We start from the raw sequence: 27,051 nt of genomic DNA on the forward strand, positions 1-27,051 counted from the left end.
CACCAAGTAAAATGGGAGTAGGTAATGTGTTAGAAGAAGTTACCATGGGGGTAGTTACTATGAAGTTCGATGACCGCACACAACCTCAATTAATAAGCATATGCAAAGCCACTAGCACTGGGTTCAATGTTCTAAACATACGCATTCACAGATATGTTTTGCATGCAGAAGTGCAATTTAGCACACAATTTAGCACATTAAAGCCAAACCAGTTAACTATGCCAGTGTTTGGAAACATGTATGAAAATGCATATGTGAGATAACAAATGTAATTTAAGTGTAATGATTGAGTTCCCTTTCACATGTAAAATAGCCCCTCATGCATTCCAATGAAAGCACTCCAACAAAGTGGACGATATTACAAAACAGCCGTAGTATGAGATGAAAGAGGATTTACTACTGCAGGGCGGAGTCAAAACACACACAATGCATATTTTAAAGACATGGTAACCATAGATCATACAAACAGTTGCACTGTCAAAACCAGACATAAATATGTAATGTAAGGTATAAAAGAACTCAGAAACTCGCTAAACATTTTCTTCATATTCTGACATTCAAGTCTCAAAAAGTTTCAAAAGAAAGAATCAGATATTGACAATTTTCATTCAGATTGCTTTTTGATACACCGATGACTTTCAGCACGATAGTCCTATGAATGCACATTAAGTACAGTTTCCTACTGCATCAAAACATAAATACTGTATAGAAAGCAGAATTGTCCAGTTTGAAAAAAAACAAAGAAACTCAATACAGATACATCATTTTCAATCACATGGATGAGAATGAAGACCAACTACAAGGAATTCAGCTCCCCAATTGACCTGATGAGTGCAGAGAGGCCATCAATGAGGCCTGTACTTGAATAATCCTCGGGAGAGATCTTTGACCCACCGCAGATGCTGAGCCTTCTATGTCTTGGAAAGGTTTGGTTCATGCAAAAACTTCCCCATGTGTTGCACAAGTGCTTCAAAGTGGCGTCCTTCACGTGCCAGTTCTTTACAAAATATGCAAATAAATAAATCCAAGTTTGCGAAGTACTCAGTTGTCCTTCTACTGTCAGCCATTTCCCCATGTATTTGGCTAAGGTGCATTCAAGATGGATGATAGGATGTGTTTGCATGCCCTTTGTCTATTGGTTGTGGACACCCAGTCTTTAACATGGAATGCCGGCTGGACGGCCATGAAAATAAGAATGAGAGAAGTTTCTTCAACTAGAGAGGAGTAGTGTGTAATGGTTATTTGAAATATGCAGCAACCTGTACATCAAGGCAGAAAGCACCGCTGTCATAACTGGTGGATAGCCCCGAGTGGTACGGCCCAAATTCTTCACAATAGTAGGGTACAGTCTTTAAGAGATCCTACCTCTGAATAAAGCAGTAGGAAAGCAGGACAATAACCTCGTTGCCCTGGACAGCTTGGCTCTTTTACCTCAGGAGAGTCAGCAGTGCCAGGTTCCCATAAAAACAACATTTTATTGTTTTCTTGAGTAAGATTGCAAGACAACCACAGTACTCCGAACACCGGAGGGGCTGTGAGTATAAGATCAAAATGCAAAGAGTAGCAATCAATACAGAAAAATGTTCCCATTTTTAAGAGGTTCAGGTTAGAAGACTCCACTTAGCTCATATCCCGAAAATGTGTGGATGAGTACAACAGGGTCTAACAGAGCACACTTCTGCTAACTTCTTGGATGGTAAAAGGTAGAGTTTGAGCACTATATGCAGCAGAATATTTACCCTGATTGCAGAAGAATGCTAAGTGTGGGTGGCACTTGCCCAGTACCGGACTGGCCATAACAGGCATCATGCGTTTCCCCGGTAGGCTGGCTTTGCAGTGGCGGGTGCCTGTTTTGTTACTGAGGGACGGTTTTGCAGCAGTGAGGCAATATCAGCCCCCAGTAACAAAAGCAGCGGTGCATCACACTTGCACCCTCCCCCCCCCCAGGGGGCTGGTCCTACAAAATTCCATGGCTGCTTTGGGTTCTCAGTCTGGCCCTGCACTTGGCTCTACCACCTCCGCTATGTCCCAGAATGAGGTTCACGAACACCCTGTAGCCAGCACATGCGAGCTAGGTGGCGCTTTGACCTATAAGAGAGAGTCCGCCTCTGGTAAACTGGAGTGCACCTGAAGGTTGGGAGCTCTCAATGACACCACACACACTGATTAAAGCAAGCACCCCAACAGGAAGTGAAACTGTGGCTCTGGTAATATTACCACCCCAGGTGTAATTTTAGGTGGAGATGACCTCTCACAAACTTCTTCCCAACAGGGTTTTTATGCGAATACCACATTAAGGAGTAAGTTAATAAGGCAACCTGTAACCAAAGAGTTTATAAACTTCACTTTCTAATCAGGTCTAAAAAAAGATGCTCTGAGCAGAATGCCAGCAGGGGAAGGCCTAAATCTGCTGACACGAGGGGAGGCATTCATTCAGCAAGTAGATATTTGTATATCAGGATAACATGTTAGTCACAGTGTCTCAGTATATGCAGTGTCCTTCACTTCATACGCGGGAGTGCTTCAACTATAAGGTGGAGGCATTATCAAACTCTAGAATTACATTATATTATATATATGTCAGCAAGCTTCACAACCCAAGCTAAAGAACTCCTCTCACGCGCCCTAGTTCAAGGAAGAATGGAATGCAGATCCAGCTTTATGTCATTTTCTACATAGGGGATGATGGCCCCATAGATGGATAGGGTTTCAACCAGTTGAACCCACTTCTTCACTACACAGCCACTTTATATTACCCCACTAACAAAAAAGGTAAACTACACATACGGTATCTGCTTTTGCCGCCTGGCAGAAGCGGCCTCTGGTAAAAGCAGGGGAGGGGTGCCGGTAGTTCCTGCAGGTGCCGCCCCGTGAAACCCGCAGGTTAGAGCGGGGGGGAAGGACCACCCCTTGCTAAGCCACTGAGGCGAACTCTTTATTACCATAACCTTTGAACATTTAATATGTAGATAATGTTTTATGCCACTGCTCTACAGATTACGCTGGCAGGTAGTCCTTTAAGGTGCAGATTTTTAATGCATCTGGCGTATATACTATAAAAGCCAATTTTAAGCAGTGTTCTAGGTCAATATAATAAAATATTCAGGAAATCTGTGAAATTCTACGTCATTTAAACTGTTGAGCAAGTATGCCACCTTCTACCTCATCCCATGTAATGTCATTGTATTGATCATGTTCGAATACCATTCCCAATAAGATTAAATAGAACCAGAATCTACAGTGCTATATAATCTATATGTTCTTGACCGTCTTTTGTTTATTCATTGATTACTGAATGATTCTCAGTTACCAGGGAATGTCCCACACATCTATATCTGTCCAAGGCAACCATCTTGGTTCTATTCCCAGCTTCAGAACAACAAGACAACAGGCTGTGCTCCAACTCCTCAGTGAATGTTCAGACATACATGGAATGTTCCCTTTCATTACTGAGCACATTAAGTGAATTAGTGGGATTGGGAGCAAATAATTGTGCCACGCCCACACTGTGCTGGAGGAGGTGGAAAAGCAGAGAACATATGTATGTATATGCATATACATAGGCCCGGCGGGCATCTATGCAACACAGGACCAATCATACTATCCATTAAGTCAACAGTACCATGTATATGTGGGAAACCCTTAGTCCACCAGGAGTCATTTATCGTTGACGTGCATGTTTTATTCATAAATGGCTCCCTGCAAACAGTGAATGTTGATCAATTTGTTTCCACAAACAAAAGTCAGGATTGCGATCTCTTTTGGCTTTACAAAAAATGCATATCTATGGAAGGTCTAGAAAAGATTACTGAAATCAACCAAAATATTTACCTGAAGGTCAAAGAATTTGCTGTATCTTCGGTAGATAACCTGGGATGTAGAGTCCGACCATGATACATTGATTATATAGACCTATAAAACAAAAAGTGAGAAGGACATTAAATATATTACATTAGTATTTCAGAATCTGTGCTGCGTTCAGTGAACAAGAACACATTATAACACGAGATATGAAGAATTGCACAGTAGACATGAATAGGCCATGTTATAGCGCATGCGTTTACAACGTATGCCATTACAATGTGGTCATTACAACTACCGCGTTGTTACATCGCACACCATTACAACGCAAGTTATTACAACAACTTGCTGTAGGGGGGCGCTGGATTTGGTTATAGTATAATTTACTATTCCAGCTCCAGTCTGGGCAACAGTAGGGAAGGTGTTGGATTTAAAATCCAACACCACCCTATTGGCATGCGCTGTAACACCGAGGTCGTGGCAATGACCTCGTTGTAATGGCATGTGATGGGTAAACATCGTTGTAAACGATGTTTACCCACTAGACATACATATGGTGTACAAAAAATTAAGCAGACTTGAAATTGCTGCTATCACTACGTCTGTGGCCCCTGGAACTATACGCCTCACAGTGCCAAAAACTGCAGGAATATAAGGTAGGCTTCCATCTGGAATCAGAAGCTAAGGAGTGGCTGACATTATTCAGATTTATAAAGAAGATCCAAGGTGACAAAATCTTTCTAATTTTAAGGATGTGGCATGAACTCCCCCATGACCTGCGTCAGAATTCAAAGTTGGATACATTTTGTAACTCTCTGTAGTCTCCCTTTTTGTAGATTGTAGGAAATCATGGATGAGTGGGTTCGTAGATGAGAAATCCACCGCTGTCACTTGGATACACCTGTGTTTTGGCGCCTATACATGCTTATTGATAGAATAATTGCTGTGGGCATGGATGGAGCCTATTCTATAATGTAAACTTTGAGTTTAAATAAGTCCTGCCGATCACCAAGCGACAGCCTATCAGTCATTCTAGAGTTCAGTTGTATGAAGTAGAGTGTTTCATAAACACAGAACACTAAATTACTGCACACAGAGAAAAAAGTTCCCCATAAATTGTTTCACTGTTCCATAAGCACTTTATTATTTTCATATGCTTGTACCACAGAGCACCACCAGGCACCAAGATGGGTCATTTTTCAGAGAAATTAGCCATGAAGCCAACAGAGAAGAGATTAACATATCTGGACAAAGTCACGAGAAAATGTCTGAGGATTTATGAAAGTCAAAAGAATGTTGAAAATCCCAAAATGGATGGAAGAAATGATTAGCACTGGGACCTTTATGTCTCCTGGCCATGAGTGGCACGCTCCATCTTACAATACTCGCCAAGTGAGACGCAGGGCTGAACTGCAGCCTCCCTGTTCCATTTTCCTTTAAGCATTATCCATCCCTCTGGGTTTCTAAATCCATACACTATGTACTAACCAGCAGGATTTCAAATTGAATATCAAAATTTACGCCGGTGCTCGGTCGTTGAAGAGCTGTCAACAGTCGGCCCTGCTCGCCAGTTCATGGATCGCGTAAACTGATCTTACTTCCCTCTCTCCCGCTGAATGGCATGACTTTTGCAGAAAAGCTGTTTATGAAGGCGAAAAGAAAAGAAAGCATACATTGAGATGTGGCTCGGCCTAACACTATTAGCAAAGGTCTGCTTGCGTTGGACAATATCCAGCTGTTATTGGCGCCGCTCCAGATGTTTAACCTGATGTCACATCAATCTCTGGCTACTGTTGGTAGGTCAACAATTCAGAAATTGAGGTCTTGTTCGCCATCATTCTCCGCTAATTGCTGTTAATTGACCCAAGCCAACCATTGCACAGCTCATATTTTAAACTCTGAAAGTTACTTAAGAGGGGGCCCGCGCTTAGCGCACGGGGTTGAGCACGAAGCAGCCATTTTTGTCGGAAAAGCAAGAGCAGTAATTCTAGCACATGTCTCTATATGCTGGGTTAGATGAATGAAACAGACTTACTGGAGATGTGCTGGTGACATCATAACAAGGAAGTCAGTATATTTGAGGTTTATAATTTAGGCACTGTGTATCCCATTATGTTACAAGAACCGGTTAACACGCCATCACGTCTTTGCAGTTTTGCAACCAGTCTGAAACAAGATTTTTTTTAACTTATGGACAAAGTAAACTCTTTAAGTGTAGCCTTCCTTGCTGTTCTATCCGTTAATAATGAAAGGATGCATCTTTGTGCCATCCTCAAAGAGCGGGCTTCAGCCAGTTTGAAGATCTTGTGTTTTTCCCACAGGGTTTGTTCAGGTAAATATTTTGTTCAACCACACGATGAAAGAAGAGTTCCCCATGTAATGCTGGCCACAATGATGCAAAGGTTTTTTTTTCCAAATGAGACTTCAAATAATGCCCTCCTTCCAGATAAGGCGAAAGTCAAATGTTCCCCAGGTAATGCCAGTTAGAGGTGGTCACAGAAAATGGTGCCCACTGCAAGTCCAAAATAAAGCAGATTGTCCGATAATGCACATCACACAAAGCACCCAAATAATTAATGGCCTCCAAAGAATACTGGATAATGTGGTATGATAGAGCTATCCGCTAACTACCCCCAACATTAGTCAACAGAATCCCCCATGAAATGGTGGCCACTAGAGGTTCCCAAATAAATCTGCCCAACATGGGCCCACAGACAATTTTGGCCACTCATGATCCCCAGATAAATCAGAACATTTGAGCATCCCAGATAATGCAGACCCCAATAGGTGCCAAAAACATGGGGGGTTTCCAAATAATGCTGGTAACTGGAGGTTTCCAGGTATTGATGGCCACTGGAGGGTATGACGTTTAGTGAATATTCCAATAATACGGACAGAATTACAGCATTCATTGTTTTTTTAGCAGAAAACGAAGTCATCAAGATTTCACAACGCTCACACAGACCTGACTGATAAATACCTACATTACACTATATGAAATAAAGGATAAAAAATGAGTAATTAAGATGTTTGTGCATATAAAGGATCTCATTGGCGAAATAAAATGACTGTAAACACAAATAGATACATCTAAAAAGGTCCATTGGATTTACAAGAGTAAAAAGTCTTGAAAAATATGCTTCTAGAAACGTCAACTGCATGTACAAAATTAATTTATTCACATACTCCATTAATATGTATGTGTAATCTTCTACACACTGGCAAATCCTCCAGGTAAACCAATCTACTCATGTACAACAATAGCTGACGTCACATGCAACCCATGAACCTGAACAGGTCTAGACATAGGGACAGGAGGGCTCATGGCTCCAGGAAAGGACAGAGAGGCAACGTGAAAGGCCTGCACGGTAAGAGCAAAGTCCATCACGTGAGTCGAGCGGGCAGTTGTGAGCAGTGGATAAGTAAATGTTGGTTGCAAGACACATAAAGCAGATCTTCTGGACTCCCAGTGTTATTTTAGTTGTGGCTTGGTTTCATGAATATTGCTGAGCATGGTTATTAAACTGCTATTCTACAACAGCACATAAAAGTACTGCTTCTCATTGCTCATCCATACACACTTTCGATCTCTCTCGATAACATAAAAGCATAGATAGCTGCACAGACCAGTATTCTAAATATATGGAATTGTGTGTAGCTGAACGCTGCCAGGTGATCAAATCACCTGCAGTGCCAAGTGCTGTCGGAAACAATCACTGACACATGGTTGGTGCCGTCCACTCTTAGTGCTTTACTATTGTTTATATTAGCCACCATATTTGCGGCTCTATATAATCTTAGTGTACGAACTGCAACTCAAAGCACGTGGACTAACCTCCATGCGTCTTGCACTAGTGGGAAAGAACTAGAAGGTAACCAGCCAGGTCCTAACTGCGTACAAGGATGCACAAGGAAGGTAATTGATAATAAATAGGGCTACTGACCAGTTCAAAGGGCTACAATGATGTAGGCACATGAATGTAGCAATGTGGACGCAACTTCTTGCCTTTCCACAGTCAGTTATCTACTGAGAGAGCTTCACCTCAGGGCTTGCACCGCAAGGTACGAACTTCAGTTTCAGCAACCGGATTGGCTGGACGGCTTTGAAATTTTCAATGTATATGCTAAAGGCAATTACCTATCCATTAATATTACCCGATAAGTGTTGTAAAGACAGCTACAGTAAACTAATGTCTCCAGGAATGCGCTCTAATCTTGTACATTACTCTCTCAGAATGCTAGTGCGGAGCAGTGTTGATGTTAGCGCCATTCACCAGGAGATTCACTGACTCAAGATGGAGGACACGCATGATCCTGTCCAGAGCCCTAAGAAGTAGCCAAGCACATTGTGCTGCAACACATGGGTCTCATGTAATGTTATACAGAATGCCCTTTCCAGCACGCTTATAGTGCGTCACGAGTGCCCACACATGCTGGGAGTATGCGCCTTCCTTAACACAACTCGCTCAGACATCCACAGTTATGGTTTATATTGAGAGGTTACGGTTTACAATATTTGTAAACATGACTACGGGAACATCCCTAGTTAGTCAGTCATTTTAGGAATATATTTTTCCCCGTGTCTCGTTTATTTTCAAAAGATGGCTAATAAATGAGTGAATGAATCAATGTCGAAAAATATGATGCAGCACCGCAAAGCTAACCGCTTCTAGATGCTGTGTGGCTGAAGGAAGTGCAGCTTCTGCCTTACAAGTGAGGCAGTGTAGTTATGTTGTGGAGAGGAGAACATTCCAGAACGTCAAACAAGTGCCCTCTAGGACAGAGCATAGACCTGCAATAGAGGATGCAAGGCCGTCAAGCTAAATGTTCTTGCCGCGGTGTACAGGTTCTTTTCAGTGGAGGCATCTGTGAATGGGGCATAACACTTGAATCATTACCTCAGGATGCACATCAAGGTTTTTTTTTTTCAGCCATCAGCCATCAATATGGCTGCAAAATTCTTGGCTTTTTGAGAGTTCTATACATTTGTACTCCAACATGTTTTATAGCTAATTTAAGGACACAGCCGCACATTTCATTCAATGTCAGTGAGTCGACTCTTAAGTTGTTGTCTTCCTAGTAATTGATTTAGTCTTCCATCCAAATGAACTCCTTCCTTCACCAGGCTGGAACTGAAGAACGGCAGCAGTGTATGGGGAAGATAACTTTGGGGACAAATGGGGAAGGGAAGGGGAAGATAGTTTACTGAGCTTACGTTTTCCCCGACACACCCTTTCCTCACTACCAGAAGGGTTATCAGGTGCCCTTAAGCTAGCATTGACAGTGAGACACCCAACGTGGGATATTGGTTACATCGATACATCTGTTGGGCAAGTGGCATGAAATGAAGGTCCATCAGATCAGAGGTTGTCGCGTCCTTGCATAGGGAGCAGGACTCTCGCCGGGGATCTGTATCTTGAAGCACTGGCGTAATAAAACTTGAGAGGGCCCCCCTGCAAGGTACATGGAGGGGCCCCCACCGAACTCAATCTGGAGCAGTCTGGCCAGAGTACTATGCTGAGGGGGGCCCATGAGCTTCGGGGGCCCTCGCACCGCGGTGGCCAGTGTTACACCACTGTCTTGAGGCTTTGAAGGCGGCGACAGGGATGCATTGTGGGACCTAAAGGTCATCAAAGATGTAATATCTGGACAGTCTCCCAATGGGCCCAGGGAAAAGGTCTGCCATTATCTTTAGTGTACAAGTAAAAATAACTTGGTTGAATGAAAGGAATCTAAAAATCTCACTCTACTGGTGACACAATATTCTAAAACATGTTTGTTAAAGAAAGCATATCTGCAGTTTTTTTTAACAAGTAGAAATTCATTTTAATCAACTAATACAAGATGGGAGTGCCCAGCGAGCCCCCATATTTATACGGGTGGGAGTGAAGAATGGCGGGCTCCATCCAGATCACTGTGGTGTGATTTTCATCTCTCACTGCATGCAAATCCATATTTAGCCCAGCCTTACTTCAATGTCTCAGAAGTGACAATTTCAGCTGGTCACTCCCTTTGTGTGTCCTCTTTTACAGTGTTAATTCCACAGCTTGTCAAACCTACAAAAGTAAATTCACTTAATGGTATTACTCCGAAAGGCAATGTAAAACTATGCAGGATTCCAGCACCCTCTGGAAGTACATCCAGACCATTGGGCTGATTTTAGGGACCTACTTAGCTTTTGGTGCTTGCAGTGGCACTCAAGAAGGGCAGCAGTTGAGGTTGAGAGATGTTTGAATAGGGTGCAGGGCTGGGGTCGAAAACCGAGGTGAAACTGTGGGATAACAGAGGGAAAATACAGAGGTCAGACTAAGGGGGACAAGGTCAATGAGGTAGTACTCGTGTTCAGCTATGAGTGCAATAAGAGAGTTGTAGAAACTGTTTCTGTTTTGTTGAATATAGCTCTATTCACATTAAGAATTTTATATTTTTATTACAATATTTCTGAACCCTTTCTTTTGTTACAGACGTTTTAGCACCGACCTTGGGGCCACATGTACAACCTTTTGCGAATCACAAAACCTGATGTACAAAAGTGTCTCAAGACACTTTTTGAGATTCCCAAATGGATCGCAAGGGACCTGCCTCATTAATATTGATGAGGCAGGTCACAATTTGCGACCCATTGGAAATGGCAGGCACTCACAGGGATGGTGGCCTGCAGGGGTCCGCACACCACCATGCCTATGACTGATTTTTAAATAAAGCAGTTTTTAGGTCTCGCAGACCTAGCGCTGGAGCGCGCATGCGAAGGCTTATTGTTATCAATACACTGCTGAAGGGGACTTGAAGCCACCACTCTTAATTCCATTGGCTTGAGTCATAACTTAGGCTAAACACTGGCTTTCTATTGTGAAGGAGGTTTTTTAGTCCTTCCTTGTTACCACCCTGTCCACTTTTGGCCCCGCCCACCCGGACTGGATCCTTTACTTGTGGAGTGATACTGTCTCCTTTAATTAGTGGAAGAGAACTTTCTTTTTGTAATTCTGGCCGTGAAGCGCGAAGTTGTATGTGCCCACCGCGCTCCGTTTATTTATTTATTTTATTTTTTACTTCCATTAGGAGGGCTGCGCCCAAATTAGTAAGTAAGCACTTTTAAAAAATTATTATTCGTGTAACTCTTCATGGAGTGCGTTTAATTTGCATTTATTAACCACGCTGCAGTGATTTTGGGCGCAACTTGTCTGTTGTTTTAGCCCCACTGTTTCCTCCTCATGCACACCCCCTCTCCCTCCCCCACTACTCAGCAGGAGAGGCCAGAGCAGCTGTGCCACCCGGTGTCAAACGCCATCCTGCATAAAGGCGAATAGTTGGTTTCGAGGCACATTATTCAAAGCGCATTCTTCCTTTCACAGAAGATCATTCACTTCAAGGCGCATCACCCCGACCGAAGCACATCGTCTCTTTCAAGGCGCATAGTTCCATTCAAGACGTAACATTCAAGGCACAACAATCCGCACAGCATTCCTTTCAAGCCACATCGTCCCTGTCAAGGCACAGCATTTTTCCTTTCCAGGCGCCTCATTCAAGGCGCATCATTACTTTCGGAGCGTATCATTCATTTCCAAGCGCCTGGCTGATGAGGGTTATGAGCCCGAAACCGGTCCCAGGATGCTTGTTTCTGGTCCAGGGAAGACATGGCTTGGCAGTTCTGGCTGGACTGTTCCCATGAGGCACAGGGTCAGACTGATTTGCATATGGCCATGTCTGAACTGGGGTGGCGGAGTGAGCTAAAGAATGATGATGGATTAAACCCATATCAGTTGACTGGGGGTGAGTGCTTGCAATGTTCAACACTCCGTCCATCATCCCCTTTGGTTTTGCTAACTTCAAAGCGCATCATTCGTTTGAAGGTAGCCTCTTCCTTCTGACTCACGCCTTTCCCTCCAAGACAGCCTTCCCTTGAGTACTACATTCCACTCAAAGTGCCCCTTTGAGTACCACTTGCTTCCAACAATGCTCCCTCCTTGAGTACCGCATTCAATCTTCAGGAGCATGTTCCTTCCGAGGTAATTCAACCCCCCCACCCCAAGACACTTGGCCCCTTCAGAAGCGCCTTGATTCTGCCTGTACCTCCTATTCTTTAGAAAGAGCCTCGTTCCTCCAAGGGAGGCATGGTATATTCCAAGGTGCTGTACTTCTTCCAAGGCAACTCTTTCCCCAAAAAAAAACTCGCTTTTATCAAGGCTCCCCTTCCTCCCAAGGAACCTCATTCAGCCCAAGACACCTTCCTCCCCTGACAACACGCTATTTCCTCAATGAAGACTATTCTCTCAATGGCACCCTATTCCCTCAATGGCACCTTAATCCCTCAATGCACTCTATTCCCTCAATGCACAGTATTCTCTCAATGGTATCATATTCCCTCAACTCACACTATTCCCTGAACGCACACTGTTCCCTCAATGCAACCACACCCCCTCAACGCTATTCCCTCAATGGCACCCCATTTCTTCAATGCACACTGTTCCCTCCAAGCAACCATATTCCCTCAGCCCACACTAATCCTTCAAAGCACAGGATTCTTTCAATGGCATCATATTCCCTCAACTAATTACTCCATAACACATAATCCCACTCTACATAATCCATATACGTACTATATAATCCATATAATTACTATCCACATAATACCATCGCATGCCATGCCACATAATTCCATAACACATAACTCCACTTAACACCACAAATTCCTTGCCGCACAATTACACAACAAACAATTCCAATACAACCCACAAAATTCCAATCCACACCGCATACATGCACTCCACTAAACGCAAAGCTATCCACACATTTCCATACCACACAATCCCACTCTACATAATTCCACCACATGCAATACCAAATAATTAATATCCACATAATTCTACATAACACAACGCCACACAATTATAAAACAAAGTAATCCAATCCCTCTCACATAATTCCAATACACACCACATTCATACACTCCGTAACAAAGTGTTGGAGGCCCATGTCAACAAGGTTCTCTCGGCCCACCTTATCCATGCTAACATCTTGGATCCCACTCAAAACGGGTTCCGTGCTGGGCACAGCACGGAGACCGCCCTTCTCTCCATGGCTGAACATCTTCGCATGGTGATGGATGCGGGGCAGTCAGCGGCGCTCGTTTTATTAGATCTAAGCGCCGCGTTCGATACTGTCTCGCATCCCATCCTATTGCATCGCCTGGAGGAGATAGGGCTGAGTGGCTTGGCCCTCCAGTGGTTCCGGTCTTTCCTAGACGATCGTTTCTTTAGCGTTGCCATTCCACCGTTCCAGTCCCAATTCCATCCTCTGAAACAGGGGGTGCCGCAAGGCTCCTCGCTGAGTCCCACGTTGTTCAATCTTTACGTGAGACCGCTGGCTGAGGTCGTCAGGCAATGGGGCATGACTATGGTCTCATATGCCGACGATACCCAGCTAGCGGTTACGATCAGCGGGGATGCGGACCGGGATGCCCCTAGATTTCAGAGTGGACTTAGGGCGGTGGCGAGCTGGATGAAGAACAACTGTCTCCAGCTCAACGCAAAGAAAACGGAGATCATGATCGTCGGTAGGAAGTCGGAACTATGGGGGGACAGGTGGTGGCCTACGGAGCTGGGGCCGGCCCCCACTCCGGTCACGGAACTAAGGAACTTAGGAGTTTGGATGGACCCCTCCTTCAACTATGTTGGTCACACGAAGAGAATCGTGGCCTGCTGCTTTGGGATTCTACGGTCGCTGCGTCCCGTCTTGAAGTTTTTTGACCATCGCACCAGGCAGCTGATAGTCCAGGCCACAGTGCTATCTCGCCTGGACTATGCCAGTTCGCTCCTGGCAGGGGCCAACGTGGAGGAGGTTACCCGCCTCCAACGCGTTCAGAACACCGCGGCGAGAGCCATTGTCGGCTTACCCCGAACCTGTTCCGTCTCCGGCACATTGAGATCGCTGCACTGGTTGCCTATCAAGGCAAGAATACAGTTTAAAGTGCTGTGTCTGGCGTTCAAGATTCTGAGGGGTGGGAGCCCTCAGATTCTTGCTGGCCTTTTGTCTTGGTATGTGACTACCCGGTCCTTGAGATCTTTGGGTCAGGCTCGTACGGTGATCCCCCGATACAGGCTGTGTCGGGTTGGTGGCCGCTCTTTCCGGGTCAGAGCGTCAGAGCTCTGGAACTCTCTTCCTGTTGAGATGCGGCTGCTCACTGATCTCTTAGTTTTCCGTAAAGCCTTAAAGACTCTCTTGTTTGAATAATTTGCTTTGATCTTCTTTTCTGTTATGTTCCCTGTAGGTGTTGCTTATTTCTTGCCATGCGCCAGGACGCCCCTTAGCTGGGGCAGCTGTGCGCAATACAAAAGTTTGTAACATAACATAACATAACATAACATAGGTAAAAGCCATTGCCATTTAAAATGCCTATAGCTCTAACTCAAACAAATGCGAGACCTATTGCATTTCCAATGCTTGCTTTTTTAAAGCAGCTCGTTTTCCTTAAAGGAAAGCAGGATGAATTTCAGATATAAAAATGTTCTTTTCATTTTTTTAAAGATGATTTACAGAAATGTGCTACATACAGAGAGGGAAGGTTGTTTGAAATGAATGGGTTTGAACTAGAATGGGTTTGAACTAGATGTGAGGTCAGTGCCGGACTGGCCATACCGGGTATGAGGCATTTCCCCGGGAGGCTGCAAGGGTGGGGCCGGTTTTACAGTGGTGGGGGCTGGTCTTGTTACTGGAGTCCTGTTTTGCAGCGGCACTGCAATATCGGCCTCCAGTAACAAAAGCAGCAGCGCTTCACACTTCCACCCCCACACCTCGCGGGGCTGGCCTAACAAAATTGCCAAGGCTGCTCTGAGTTCCCAGTCCGGCCCTGTGTGTGGTAACTGGGTGACCCAGGAATAACTGGAAGAGATTTTACCTCCATTCTCGCTCCCCCCTTCCTGCACCCCTCCCTCCCAGACTGTCCCCCCATCTCCTTTTTAAATGTGCCTGTTTTGCTGTTACCTGGCTGTTGTCTGCAAAGAGAAGTGTTTTGATATACCTGTGACCACATCACTCCTCTGAAATCAGTGTGCGTGGGGTGAAGTGGCACTTTTGCAATACGCCATGCTGAAATCTAGCATCGGTTTACAATAACAGAAGCCTAATTCATTTTGTTATCGACATAACACTTATGTAATTGATATTGGAAATAAGAAGCATTAATGGCTAACAGAAAATGACCAAAAGGTATCATGTTGCCTTTGGGCACACAAACAACCACTGAAAAGCACTGGGACTTCGGAGAAGCAGACAGATGGCAGCATCTTAGGGCTTTATTTAGTCCAAACCCCTTAAACCCCTACTATTAGAATGCCATAATCTCCAAAATCTCTAGTCGGACATACATAATAGAAGCCATGTCTGGAGGAGCTTCTATTTCTAGTCTCAAAGAGCAGACATTCAAAGCCATCGCATTTGTTGTGAGTATTATGTAAAGCCGCGCCGCGTATGGGGTGAGGCTATAACGTGATAGGACCAGATTAAAATTAATTAAAATACAGGAGTTTAGAAGGGAATTAAATTCGTCTAAGTATTAGGGAATCTAGCTAATGAACTCAACGCTGATTTTAAACACAATGTTTTAAAGGATTCGCTTTGAAATGAGCTGGAAAGAAAATGTGTGTTTGAACGGCGAAGAGAAGCAATAGTTGTGACGTCATTCCATTGCAGTTTGTATACATCTATGCAGTGCAAAGCGAAGGGTCAGCAGGATGTGGCCGACTGCCCAGGAATCCTTGAGGCTAGCCCGAGACATTGTGACCAGCCTCAAATAGTAAATGCAAAAACAACAGGTGATGGACAGAATGCAGAACAATGTCATACATTCACCCCAGTACAGAGATCTGGGCCTAAATCCATTGTTTTTTTGCTCACCATGCCATTCCAGTTTGAACCCAGCCATATGCAAATCAGTCTTGACCCTGTGCCTCAAGTAGTAAGCAGGTAGTCTAATTTGCCCCTACGATGAGTCTACATGGCCCATGACCAGAGTTCCTGGATTAACACGGCAGGCACATTTCTTAACAGAGGCTCATGAGGGTGAGTCTCTGTCACTTCCGGGTGTGCTCCATATACCACACTTCTTGGTAGACTCCACCTGTCCACTTGCTAAGCACTCTGTGATGATAGATATGTGTAGATCCGCCTATATTCACATTCGCTGCCATGCTTCACGCTTATGTGCAGTTGTTCACCTCACCATGTTAAATCAAAGCATGTTTTTGAACCTCATCCCCTCACTCAACACCTCCCACAGATGCAAACTACAGCCAAAAAACACTATCAACCATGCGCTGCACAAGAGCACCAGTACCTCAATGCAAATCGAAAGCATTGTGTTGTGTTTGTTGGTGATGGTGTGTGCCTTCGGTTTAAGGAGTTCTTTAAAACAGGTTTCATTTGATGAGTGACAACCTCGGAGTATCCTTCATGAAACAGGCTAAGTTTCTGTGTGTAGCTACATTGAGACATCTTGGAACATGAAACACATGTCACCGACCACCATAACGCAGAAAGGCTTGGGGCAGTGCTTAATTTGAGCCAGTGGTTGCAGGAAGGGCCCTATGTCATCCACTTTCTGGCACCAGCACTTAATTTTCCTCAACAGATTTTGATCCACAGCAAGTGAGAGAAAACAAAAATGAGGGAAAGGAGGAAGAAAAAGACAATAAAATACTGACTAAGGGAGAAGCAGGGACTAAAAAGTACCTGTCGGAGCGAGGTAAACAGGTAGGGAATGTTTGGTGGTGGATGAAAGGTATGAGGTGAAACTGATTACACCGCTTTGGTAATCAGCACCACATTTATTCCCCGATACTGCTGGCCGTGGGCTTCTGAGGAAAACTTTAGGCCCCAGCACTTACTCTTTTAAAAATTAAACACTGCGTGCGGGATGTGGCCGACATCTAGCACACAACATTTGCAACTGGTTCATATTTCTTTTTTAAGAGAAGAACCGTCATTTCACTTTTAGTCTGGTCTTTAAGCATTTTTCAACTTTGCCTCCTGAAATGGACCCCCATCGCTGTCACACAACACACCCTGACTGGAATTTGTCCTGTTAAAACCGCAGGCGGAGACCAAGACGGTAAGTGCATCACAAGAGGTCTCTTAAGAAGCAAAGACAGCGGACGGGGTAGTCTGAGAGAAGATGCTCACAAGAAAGACAGCTTATCTGCCCCCCCTTGCCGGTCCAGGAAATACTACAACATGTCGAGGATGCAACGTTTTATTAACTAACAAAACACACGGTGTTGTGCATTAGATTTAAGAATTACACTTATGTGAGCTAGCAGCAGTTAAGGCTGAGAAGGGACGCAATATTACGTTAAAAAAATTTTGGGACATAAGTTAAGGTACAATGCCCTCTTTGTAATTTTTTTAAGTTGGTCTACAAGCGAGGACTTACACAAATAAGCACTGGCATTATCATGTTTGGACAAGCGCTGGCAGTACACAGGTGTGGCACATATCGCTGCAGGTTTCATTTCATTCCATGGCGTCGTTGATTGTGGACACGCGGCCGGGAGGGCGGGAAGCCAATCTTCACTTTACGAGGCCGTCGCGAGCTCTGAGGAGCGTGCTGTCCTCACAGAGCACCGTGTGCTTCCATGTTGAGACTGTTCTATCCTTGCTGTACTTTTTTGTTTTACTAGACTCGGAAATTCTTTAAAACAATTAATTGTCTTGCATCTTCTAGTTCTCTGGTGGGCTTTTCTTTTAGAAGAGCAAATGTTACTCGTTCTTCTAAATTTATCACAAGAAAAGAGACAGTTTGCTAATCTAGCCTTTGTCTTTCAGCACACGGGTGCCCTTCCGTGTTTTGCTGTATAAGTCAAGTTAGTGATGATTATTTCAATGTCTTTGGACTTAAACTTGTTTTTCCCGCTAGTATTTTAGTACTTTTTTAGTTTCAGTACGAGACGCGTGTGCTATGTCATACATAGATCCACAGGGTTAGGGATGCCAAATTGGGCCCCTTGGAGAGTAGAGAGGTCCCCACTGAAGAAGTTGCTAGGCATACGTCCTCCCTATTGTATACTTGACAAACCAAGAGTATCCCCTCTGGAACCAAAATAGTTCTTACAGGAAAAAAAGGGGGAAAAAGGTGTTTAATAGTACGCCTGTTAGTGGCCGACCCACTCTTGTGGGTGGGAAGGGTACAAGACCCTTTCCTTAATATAACCCTCACTCACTCTAGTAGCGACATCCAGAAGGGATACTCTTTTGGTTTGTTGACTATGTCATACATATTCATGTGCGGTGCATTCTGTCATTTGTATGGCAATACACAGCCAATCGGGTTCAATAAACTCAATCCTTGGTTAAGGGATTCTATCACAGACCAAAGTCTGGAGTGTTGGCAAGTGTCAGACTGAATAAGGAAATGCCATGCTTTGTTTCCAAAGAAATATTCTATTATGTTTGTTGGATGTGGACGGAAATCTAGCCCAGATGCATCACTAAAACATGGGTTATTTAGCTTGCGCAATACCTGGTGAGTTCCTATGGGCCTGAATTAACCGGAAGCACTGAGGGGTGCTGAGGAGCTCAGATATCCATCTGCTGGCATATCTGGGCTGTTGGGTGGGTGTCATGAGTTTTGCTTAGATGTGCTGTTGGGTTTGGGTGGGTGTCATGAGTTTTGCTTAGATGTGCTGTTGGGTTTGGGTGGGTGTCATGAGTTTTGCTTAGATGTGCTGTTGAGGTGGGGTGGGTGTCATGAGTTTTGCTGAGATGTGCTGTTGGGTTGGGGTGGGTGTCATGAGTTTTGCTTAGGCGTGCTGTTGGGGTGGTTGTCATGAGTTTTGCGTAGATGTGCTGTTGGGTTGGGGTGGGTGTCATGAGTTCTGCTTAGATGTGCTGTTGAGGTGGGGTGAGTGTCATGAGTTTATCTTAGGTGTGCTGTTGGGGTGGTTGTCATGAGTTTTGCTTAGATGTGCTGTTGAGGTGGGTGTCATACGTTTTGGTTAGCTGTGCTGTTGTAAGATGGGGAGTGTTGATGGTTTGGTTGGAGGCTGCTGTGAGCATGCTGATATCCATTGAAATGGTACAACTGTACTGGGTGTACGTGTGAGGTGTGCTGTCTAATAGGGTGTACGTTTGTGTGTTATTTAGTGCGAAATGCTGCTGGGAGCACATTGGCACTCTAGTAGATGTAAGGCCCATACTCTGTTTGTTTGTAATGAGTTCTATTTAATGTGCCCAGTAGAAGGTTGCGTAAGTAGTGACTGCTGTTGGGAGCCCAGGACACCCTTTTAAGGCATTTCTGAACTGTATTAGTTCTGTTTGTTACTTTGACTTAGAAGTTTGGTGTTGGGCTACCTAGAGGACTGTTACAATTCTGACTCTGCGAAACCAACCAAGGTCCTGACCTCCTGTCCTTCCCAGGAATATTACCACAGTAATGATACAGCTAGTTCAAACCCCAGCACTATCCCTCACACGCGTGTTAGCATACAAGTGTAATTAATACAGGTCCCATGCAATCTGTTCATTCAGAGCTAATTACCATAACATGTTGGATAGACCTTTAACCACTACCATGGTACCAACAAGCTTTTTTTTCTGGGTGCCTTTTTCACAGGGATGCTAAACCGATGCTTAAAGAAAGAAATAGTGTGTGATGAGTGCAATCCTACGTGTGCTTGTGCATGCTATACATACACAGAGAAAATGGTGTAGTCAGAGGATTAACATTAAAGGACGTCTATTAGAGGGCTAAATCCAAGACAAAAGAAGCTGATATCTCCTCACTAACTGGTAGTGTCTCTACTTAGCCACAGCGAGCTTTTTCCTCGGCAACCCAAAAGTTGGAGAGCAGATAGAGGGAGGTAAAGCTGAGGCTAATATTTTCACCCCTTTCATCTTCCTAGATACTCTGAGACCTCTGCTAAGAGCAGAAGTGTTGATGTTCGAGTAGGACTGCTACTTAGGATGCAGGGCCGAACTGGGAACCCAAAGCAGCCCTGGCAATTTTTTTCTGACCAGCCCCACCCCTCTGTCCTCAGTGGGCGGGGGAAAAGGGGGGTGCACTGTTGCTTTTGTTACTGGGGGCAGATATTGCAGCACTGCTGCAAAACCAGCCCCCACCTTCCCAGCCACCTGGGAAACACCCGATGCCCACTACGGCCAGTCCGGCCCTGTCAGAATGTCGAAGGGCTTCTCCCAGCACTCGTCAAGCTAAAGATGTCCAGGGCCAGCCTACTAGAGGGTAGGGTCTATCCCTATGTAACCGACAATCCCTACATGTGGGAGTCCCGCCAGGACACATTTGTGGTGAGGATCACCCAGAGATGGAGTTAAGGTGCTTCTTAAATCGAAACACTTATACAAGGTGTAGGACCAATGCAATGTACATTTTAAAAAGAGCATTTGTCGTACCAGAACTATAGGCAGTTTCCAAAACAAAATACACTACTTTGGCAACTGTCCCAAAAAAAGAATGTCAATTTCTAATTTAGGAGACAGAAGAGCAGAAGCAAAGAGCTGACAGGTCTTAATTGACTCTTCCTCTACAGTGGGAAATTCAAACTGACCTGGACTTTTACCACCGGCCATCATTTGAGGCCAGTGTTTACGTGGACAAGAATGAGCACTATAGTGCAGTTTTGCATTCAGCATTTTTTATCAACAACTTCTCTAGTCCTGTCACTAAAGTGCAGCACCTCCAAACAGTGATGCATAATGGAGGCCGGGCTCGTTCCTTTGGGCTCGTTTTAAATTTAGAAGCAGCTTCTGCAGTTCTTAGTCAGCCTCCACTTAAAAGGAGGTGTAAACAGCAGTGGCGCTGCTCAGTTTTAGGAAGTAAAGCACTCCTCTGTGATTCAGCGGCTGGCAGCTCTGCACACAGTGTGATTATGTGCTGATCTGTCTTTAATGACCAATAATAAAATGTGAATCAGAGACAGGACGGGGACTCTGTACCTTCCTTTAACTTCAGAGCAAATACGATCTTTGGAACTGAAACCGGGTATTTATCCACTTTGCCCAGGACCTTTCTTACTTTCATGTTGAAAGTCATTCAGAGACTCAGAGAAACCACAAGATGCCTTTGCGGCTTGTACATGGTACTTCTGCCCTGTGGCGCGATGATTCACAGGCAGCTCATGTGTGTGCAGGGACAGGGCAGGGGCTGACTAAGGCTCATGCATCAAAGGGCGGCTATGAATAGAAGAGAAAATGATAAACTGAGCCCAGCACAGGGCCTCCGCCTTGGATTCCTTGGCCTCACTGCAGGGGCCTTGGATAAAGCGATGCTAGACACTGTATGCTGCAGTCGAGATCATTGACCGCTCAGGAAAATGGAATAAAATATGAACTATTGTTAAAAGCTCAAACTATTGATGTTGATTCGCTACAGTGTCATGGGTGGCGGAAGTGATGACTCCTGCCCTTTCACCCCAGTTTTAATCAGAGGGCCATCCCACTCTTTGCTTCCCAACAGCTTCCTATTTGTTGCTCGGGATGGGGAAGGGCAGGGGGAGGAAACTACAGAAACTAAACAGAGCTGGTAGGACCAGGTTTGATTTTGGTCCTGCTGCTGCTGGCAGCATGATCCCAGAGACCCAGGATAGCTAGGTCAGCATCAGGTGGTTCAAGGGACATGCATACAGTAGCCGCTGCTACAACTAACCAGCACTAATTGGCATCCATGCTCAAAATCTCTACCAAAGGCGTGAGTTCAACAGTGTTCATCTAGACGTGCTGAGGAGCAGAGCCCTACTAGTCGAAGGGCTGTAGCCACACAAGAGGCAAACGCAATCCAAACAGCATAGTGGAAATTAGATGATCTGACAATGAACCAGTACAAAGAAGTCTAATCAGATCTCCCATCCAGTGACTGAGATTGCATGCATCATACATAAAGATATCCCTACTGCAATGTTCACCTAGTTTGTTTGTTACTGGTCTTTGCTTCTTAACTTTTGCATTTGAACAAAAAGACTTGTTGAATCTACCGATGCCACGATTCACCATATATCTATTCAACCCTGCTTATTAATGCGTTGAAGTAACCGTAACATATCAGCTTGCTGTAGAGCTCAATGTAAATGTATACTGATGTACTGGCAAAGATAATAAAAGTAATATGTATAGTGAGAAATATTTTGATATATGCATGACAAAAAAAAATAAAGATGATTTTTCTAAAACTTAAAGCTATCCGCATCGACCTCCCTCCCCATTGGTAGAACTAAATCAAGATGACGTGTGATCAACAAAATACAAGAGGTAAAGATTATCTAATCTTGAAATTACCAAAGTCAAAAGAACGGTACAGGCATTATCATGTCTGGTTCATGGACTATGGAACTCTATTTCTGCAACATAAAACTAAATCCTAACCTTGTTGGACTGGGGAAATAGTTAAAAATGTTAGACCAACTCCTCATAATCTTTTTTTTGGGATAGTTAACAGTTTACGGTAAAACACTGCTTTAAAATCTATGCTCTATGCCAATGCTCCCTGCACCTTAACCTATGCTAATGCCCCCTAATTTCTACCGTAATTCACTATGTCAACAGTTACTTGTAAAGAGGCCTTGAGGCTAGGTCCGTGCTATACAGACTCTCTGTCCTTATATTCACCTCCTCTACCCTTTGAACCCTGCTTACTGTCCAGAGACATTATCTTCTCCAGTGTGATGCTAGCAGTCCCCCGCCTACTCTCCAGTGTGAGGCTAGCGGCTCTCCGCCTCTTCTCCAGTGGGAGGCTAGCAGTCTCCTGCCTCTACTCCAGTGTGATGCTAGCAGTCCCCCGCCTTTTCTCCAGTGTGATGCTAGCAGTCCCCCGCCTCTTCTCCAGTGTGAGGCTAGCGGTCCTCTGCCTCCTCTCCAGTGTGAGGCTATCAGTTCCCCGCCTCCTCTCCAGTGTGAGGCTAGCGGTCCCCCGCCTCTTCTCCAGTGTGAGGCTATCAGTTCCCCGCCTCCTCTCCAGTGTGAGGCTAGCGGTCCTCCGCCTCTTCTCCAGTGGGAGGCTAGCAGTCTCCTGCCTCTTCTCCAGCGTGATGCTAGCAGTCCCCCGCCTTTTCTCCAGTGTGAGGCTAGCGGTTCCCCGCCTCCTCTCCAGTGTGAGGCTAGTGGTCCCCCGCCTCTTCTCAAGTGGGAGGCTAGCAGTCTCCTGCCTCTACTCCAGCGTGATGCTAGCAGTCGCCCGCCTTTTCCCCAGTGTGAGGCTAGCGGTTCCCCGCCTCCTCTCCAGTGTGAGGCTAGCGGTCCTCCGCCTCTTCTCCAGTGGGAGGCTAGCAGTCTCCTAACTCTACTCCAGCGTGATGCTAGCAGTCCCCCGCATTTTTTCCAGTAGGAGGCTAGCGGTTCCCTGCCTCTTCTCCATTGTGAGGCTAACGGTTCCCCGCCTCTTCTCCAGTGTGAGGCTAGCGGTTCCCCGCCAATTCTCCAGTGTGAGGCTAGCTGTTCCCCACCTCTTCTCCAGTGTGAGGCTAGCGGTTCCCCGCCTCTTCTCCAGTTGTCTCTTCCAAGCCTACACCAAGCCACTATTGTACTTCCTAACATCCATCTTATCTTTAGACCTATCCTGCACATCTGCAATATTTACTTTTTCCGGTTTCACACAGCAGTCCTCACAGCCTCATTCACCTATTCCTGTCACAAGCCAGCAGTGTTTAATGCAGCATGCCTTAATCACTTCTCAAGGAGGTTTTCACTCTTCTAATCGCTGTGTTTCAGCACTCCGGTTCTGAGACTTGATTGTCATCTATTGGATCCCGCATCGGCATCACTACTGCTCCTGCTCCAATGGTACACTCCGAGAATGGCAGCCAGAACCCAACTGCTGCTACCAGTACTTTTACTTCTATGTTCTTGCTCTATTTCCTGGGCAGCAGTCAACTTCTGCTTAGCTGGTCCTAGTTCTGTACCTGTGCTGCAGTAGCTTTCTTGCCCCTTTGACATTTCTGGTTACTTTTGGTTTTGTTCCTGTACCTTTACTCTTAATTTTCTGCTCCTGAATCCCTATGCTTTCGTTTCCAAAGTTTATGGTCCATGGTCACTCTGAGGCATAAGGCGCCGTTCATTAACACGCTTCGTGGTCTTCAGACGCTACCCGCTTATTCAGCTTCGGCATCTTAGCTCTATCCAGATTATTCAAATAAAACCTTTGTTGTTTCAGCCTGCCATCTTGAGCGTGGGGTCACAGACTATCAATGGAACTGTGGGACACATAGTGTAACCCAACCGGAGTTCTTAAGGAATTTAATAACCCTAGGATTGCTTAAAATCCACTGCCATTACCTCTCGTAGTGATCCGTCTCTATGCTTGCTTCATTGGCTCCTACTTGGTTTCTGTTCCATCCCAGCCTGGTGTGGACTCTCTTCAATGTATATCTTCTATGGACCTCTTGAGTACCTAGCTTGGCCATATCTGCCCCAGCCCTGCCCTACCACTACCCACCTCGATCAAACTGAAAGACAAACATTTTGCCTCTCTCCCTGCCTCTCGTCTCGGTCTCTCTTTTGCTCTGATTGTGACTACTTTAATGGGCAAATCGCAAACTGGGTCCACCTTATGAGTTTTCGAAAAGCGAGAGGAAATCAAAATATATTTACCACCATGTAAAACATTTATTGTGCTTTACCAAGTGGGTTTGGGGGCAGGTTTGCTTAAAGGATACACAAGGCAGGGTCAAACTCGTCTAATTAGCTTACAATCTAGAAGTTTTTAAGTCACTCAGAAGAGCATTAACAGGATTAAAAATTGCCCATGTCCTTAGATCTCCTGACCGACTAACTCCTGCCGCCCCAAATCGCCCCGGCTAACTCCTCCAGGGAAAGGACACAGCAGCGTAGTCAAGAACTCAACTTACAGGTGACATAAGGAGAGCTGGTCGACAGCGCACGCAGGGACTAAACAGTGAAACACAGAATCCACGTTCAGAATTTATTCATATGGTCCTCAAACGATGTCCGCATATGTTATGACTGGCATGCCATAGGCACTAATGCAAGCAGGAACAAGAAACATTGTTAACCGTACCCACATCTGGGCAATAATTCCGGTTCAGAGGTGACCTCATATCCCTGGTTCCACCACACATTGTGCACTAATGATAAATACAGATCAGACATTCTCTGGCAGACTCTAGCAAAGCCGGCAAAGACCATGAGGTCCCCTAAACAGAATACCACCATCTTGCAAACTCACTACACTCTAAAAGCACCGCAGTACCAAATGAATAGTGACAAACTCACAGAACATAGCAAAGAAGTCCAGCAGTCTCGATACCATACCTCAGCCAGTGCTTTAAAGCAGCCTTGGGGAGGTGAAAGCGTGGTACAAAAATCCAATAGCAAGAAATCCCTCTTGGCCTATAATTTCCAGAAAGATGCACATTAAAGCTCCCACCTTTGAACTACGACATTTTTCGCCCATAGGCTAAAGGGGTTTTCCATTTTCTAGCTCCGCCCCATGTGACCAAATCTCTCTTGGATAAGACATCAGCCTGCCAGTCTTACCCCAACAGAAGGCATCGCACAGAGATACTGATAGTAGGTGTCTAGCATTGAACAAGGCGAAGGAGTGCTCAAAAGGGAGAAATCCACCGCAAAGTTTCTCAACCTAGACGACTACATGTTCAGTGCATTAATGTGTTTTTTCAGTATTTTGAATTAAACAAAGAAACGTGACTGTTGCATGGTAAATTCTACCTGGACTAGGAAATAACTAAACCCTTTCTGATCCATCTGTAGAGGTCCCAACAATCTACATAAGCTAAAAAGTGAGACAAATATTTTTTTAAGTCAGTGATTAAATAACTCTGCTTCAAAACAGCTCAACAGACACCATAACAAAGTGTTTCCAATTTCACCCAAGTCCTCTATAAGGCAACGACAGTCTCAATGTTGTGTTTTTTATTGAAAGGCAAAAGACAAAAGAGGTTCTAGTGTCAGCTCTGACTTGATCTTTCTGTTATAAATGTTACCATTGTAATGCTTCACTAAAGAAACTGGTAGCTGACATGTTTTCCTGCTAATGCAAACTCTGCTTGCTAGATGCACCCATCCTGAGGCGAGACGCAACTTGAATTCAAGACAAGGGTGTTGCAAACCAGGTTGCTCAGTTGAATTTGTTTAGTGTTGTTACTTGGGAAGGCCATGCACTAGCTCTCAGGAGCTCAGTCAAGTACCTGCTGGCATTCTTGGTGAGAATTTAGTCATAGGATTGATACCACAAACTGTCTGTAAAACTGTATACATTTGCATCTAGCCATAGCGCAGGGAGTTTGTCTCCATTTGCCGGGTAGGAGGATGCCGCTATCAGTGCACTCTGCGATTCAAATACTCAAACTTTTTCAATAAACACTCGACAGACTCATCCTAAATGTAAAACGGAGTTTTCTTTGACACTGTAAATGCCTCCCATAATCAGTCTTGCTCCTACTTCTATGGATCTTGGAAGGATGAAAGGCGAAGTCACTTTGTCAGGATTTTAGCCTGTGATCTGAAGGTTGCACTGCTCCCAATCTGACACACATGTACCAGGGTACTTCAGACATCACAATGCATACCCAACCGTAAACTTCTATTGCAACATATTTGACTGGATGGACATTTGGAGATTACAGGAGGAAATTGGCATGGTTAGCCTACAAATGAAAGTAAAATGAGGATCAAATCACCCAAGAGCTAAGAGTTTGTTTTCTAGCCTTAATCAAAGCTAGATTTATTATTCAAGGCTTCATTAACTGCCTTATATAAACAGCTTTCTTATGTCTCCATCTGGAAATAGCCATACACCAACAGACCCCAATATAAACCCATTTGAGAAGCTGAAATCTCTTCGAGCTCCTACTGCATGTACGTACAGCATCACATGAATATGATTTAATCAAAAGCAATGTGCTAAGGTGTAGTCTTAGAAGCTTCTATTATCGAATGCCCAACCCTACTTAAATATTCCATAAATATACCTGTACCATGTGAATGAGTCAACACCCATTGTGCATCATTTTGGTCAAAGCCACATGATCTTTGCAGGGCTACTATTAGTTCCATCACAAAGCTCACTACAGGATAATGAGGAGTTTTTCTCACAGTATTTTTAGGGCAGTGGGTAGTGCAATATAGTTAGAGCAAGTGCTCTTTTAACGATGAGGATCTTCTTCGACTTTGCCTAGATCCTCCTGTGCAATTGACAGCCAGGACGCACAATATACGGGATGCCACTGGAAGATACAATAAAGTGTCGAAGTTCCTCATGTCTTCTGCATAACT

The 27,051-nt window shown here is 44.7% G+C and overlaps 1 protein-coding gene across 3 annotated transcripts in view; it reads right to left on the minus strand.

Moving 5' to 3' along the window:
• SH3PXD2A (SH3 and PX domains 2A) overlaps nucleotides 1-27,051 on the minus strand; it is an 868,884-nt gene that overhangs the window by 766,968 nt on the left and 74,865 nt on the right. For all 3 annotated transcript variants that reach the window (XM_078643704.1, XM_078643703.1, XM_078643706.1), the window contains exon 2: nucleotides 3,832-3,912. In XM_078643704.1, the coding sequence (XP_078499830.1) occupies nucleotides 3,832-3,912 (81 nt within the window). The remainder of the gene's footprint in view (nucleotides 1-3,831; nucleotides 3,913-27,051) is intronic.

Source organism: Lissotriton helveticus, chromosome 5_1 (genome assembly GCF_964261635.1).
Source record: "Lissotriton helveticus chromosome 5_1, aLisHel1.1, whole genome shotgun sequence".
Taxonomy (NCBI): domain Eukaryota; kingdom Metazoa; phylum Chordata; class Amphibia; order Caudata; family Salamandridae; genus Lissotriton; species Lissotriton helveticus.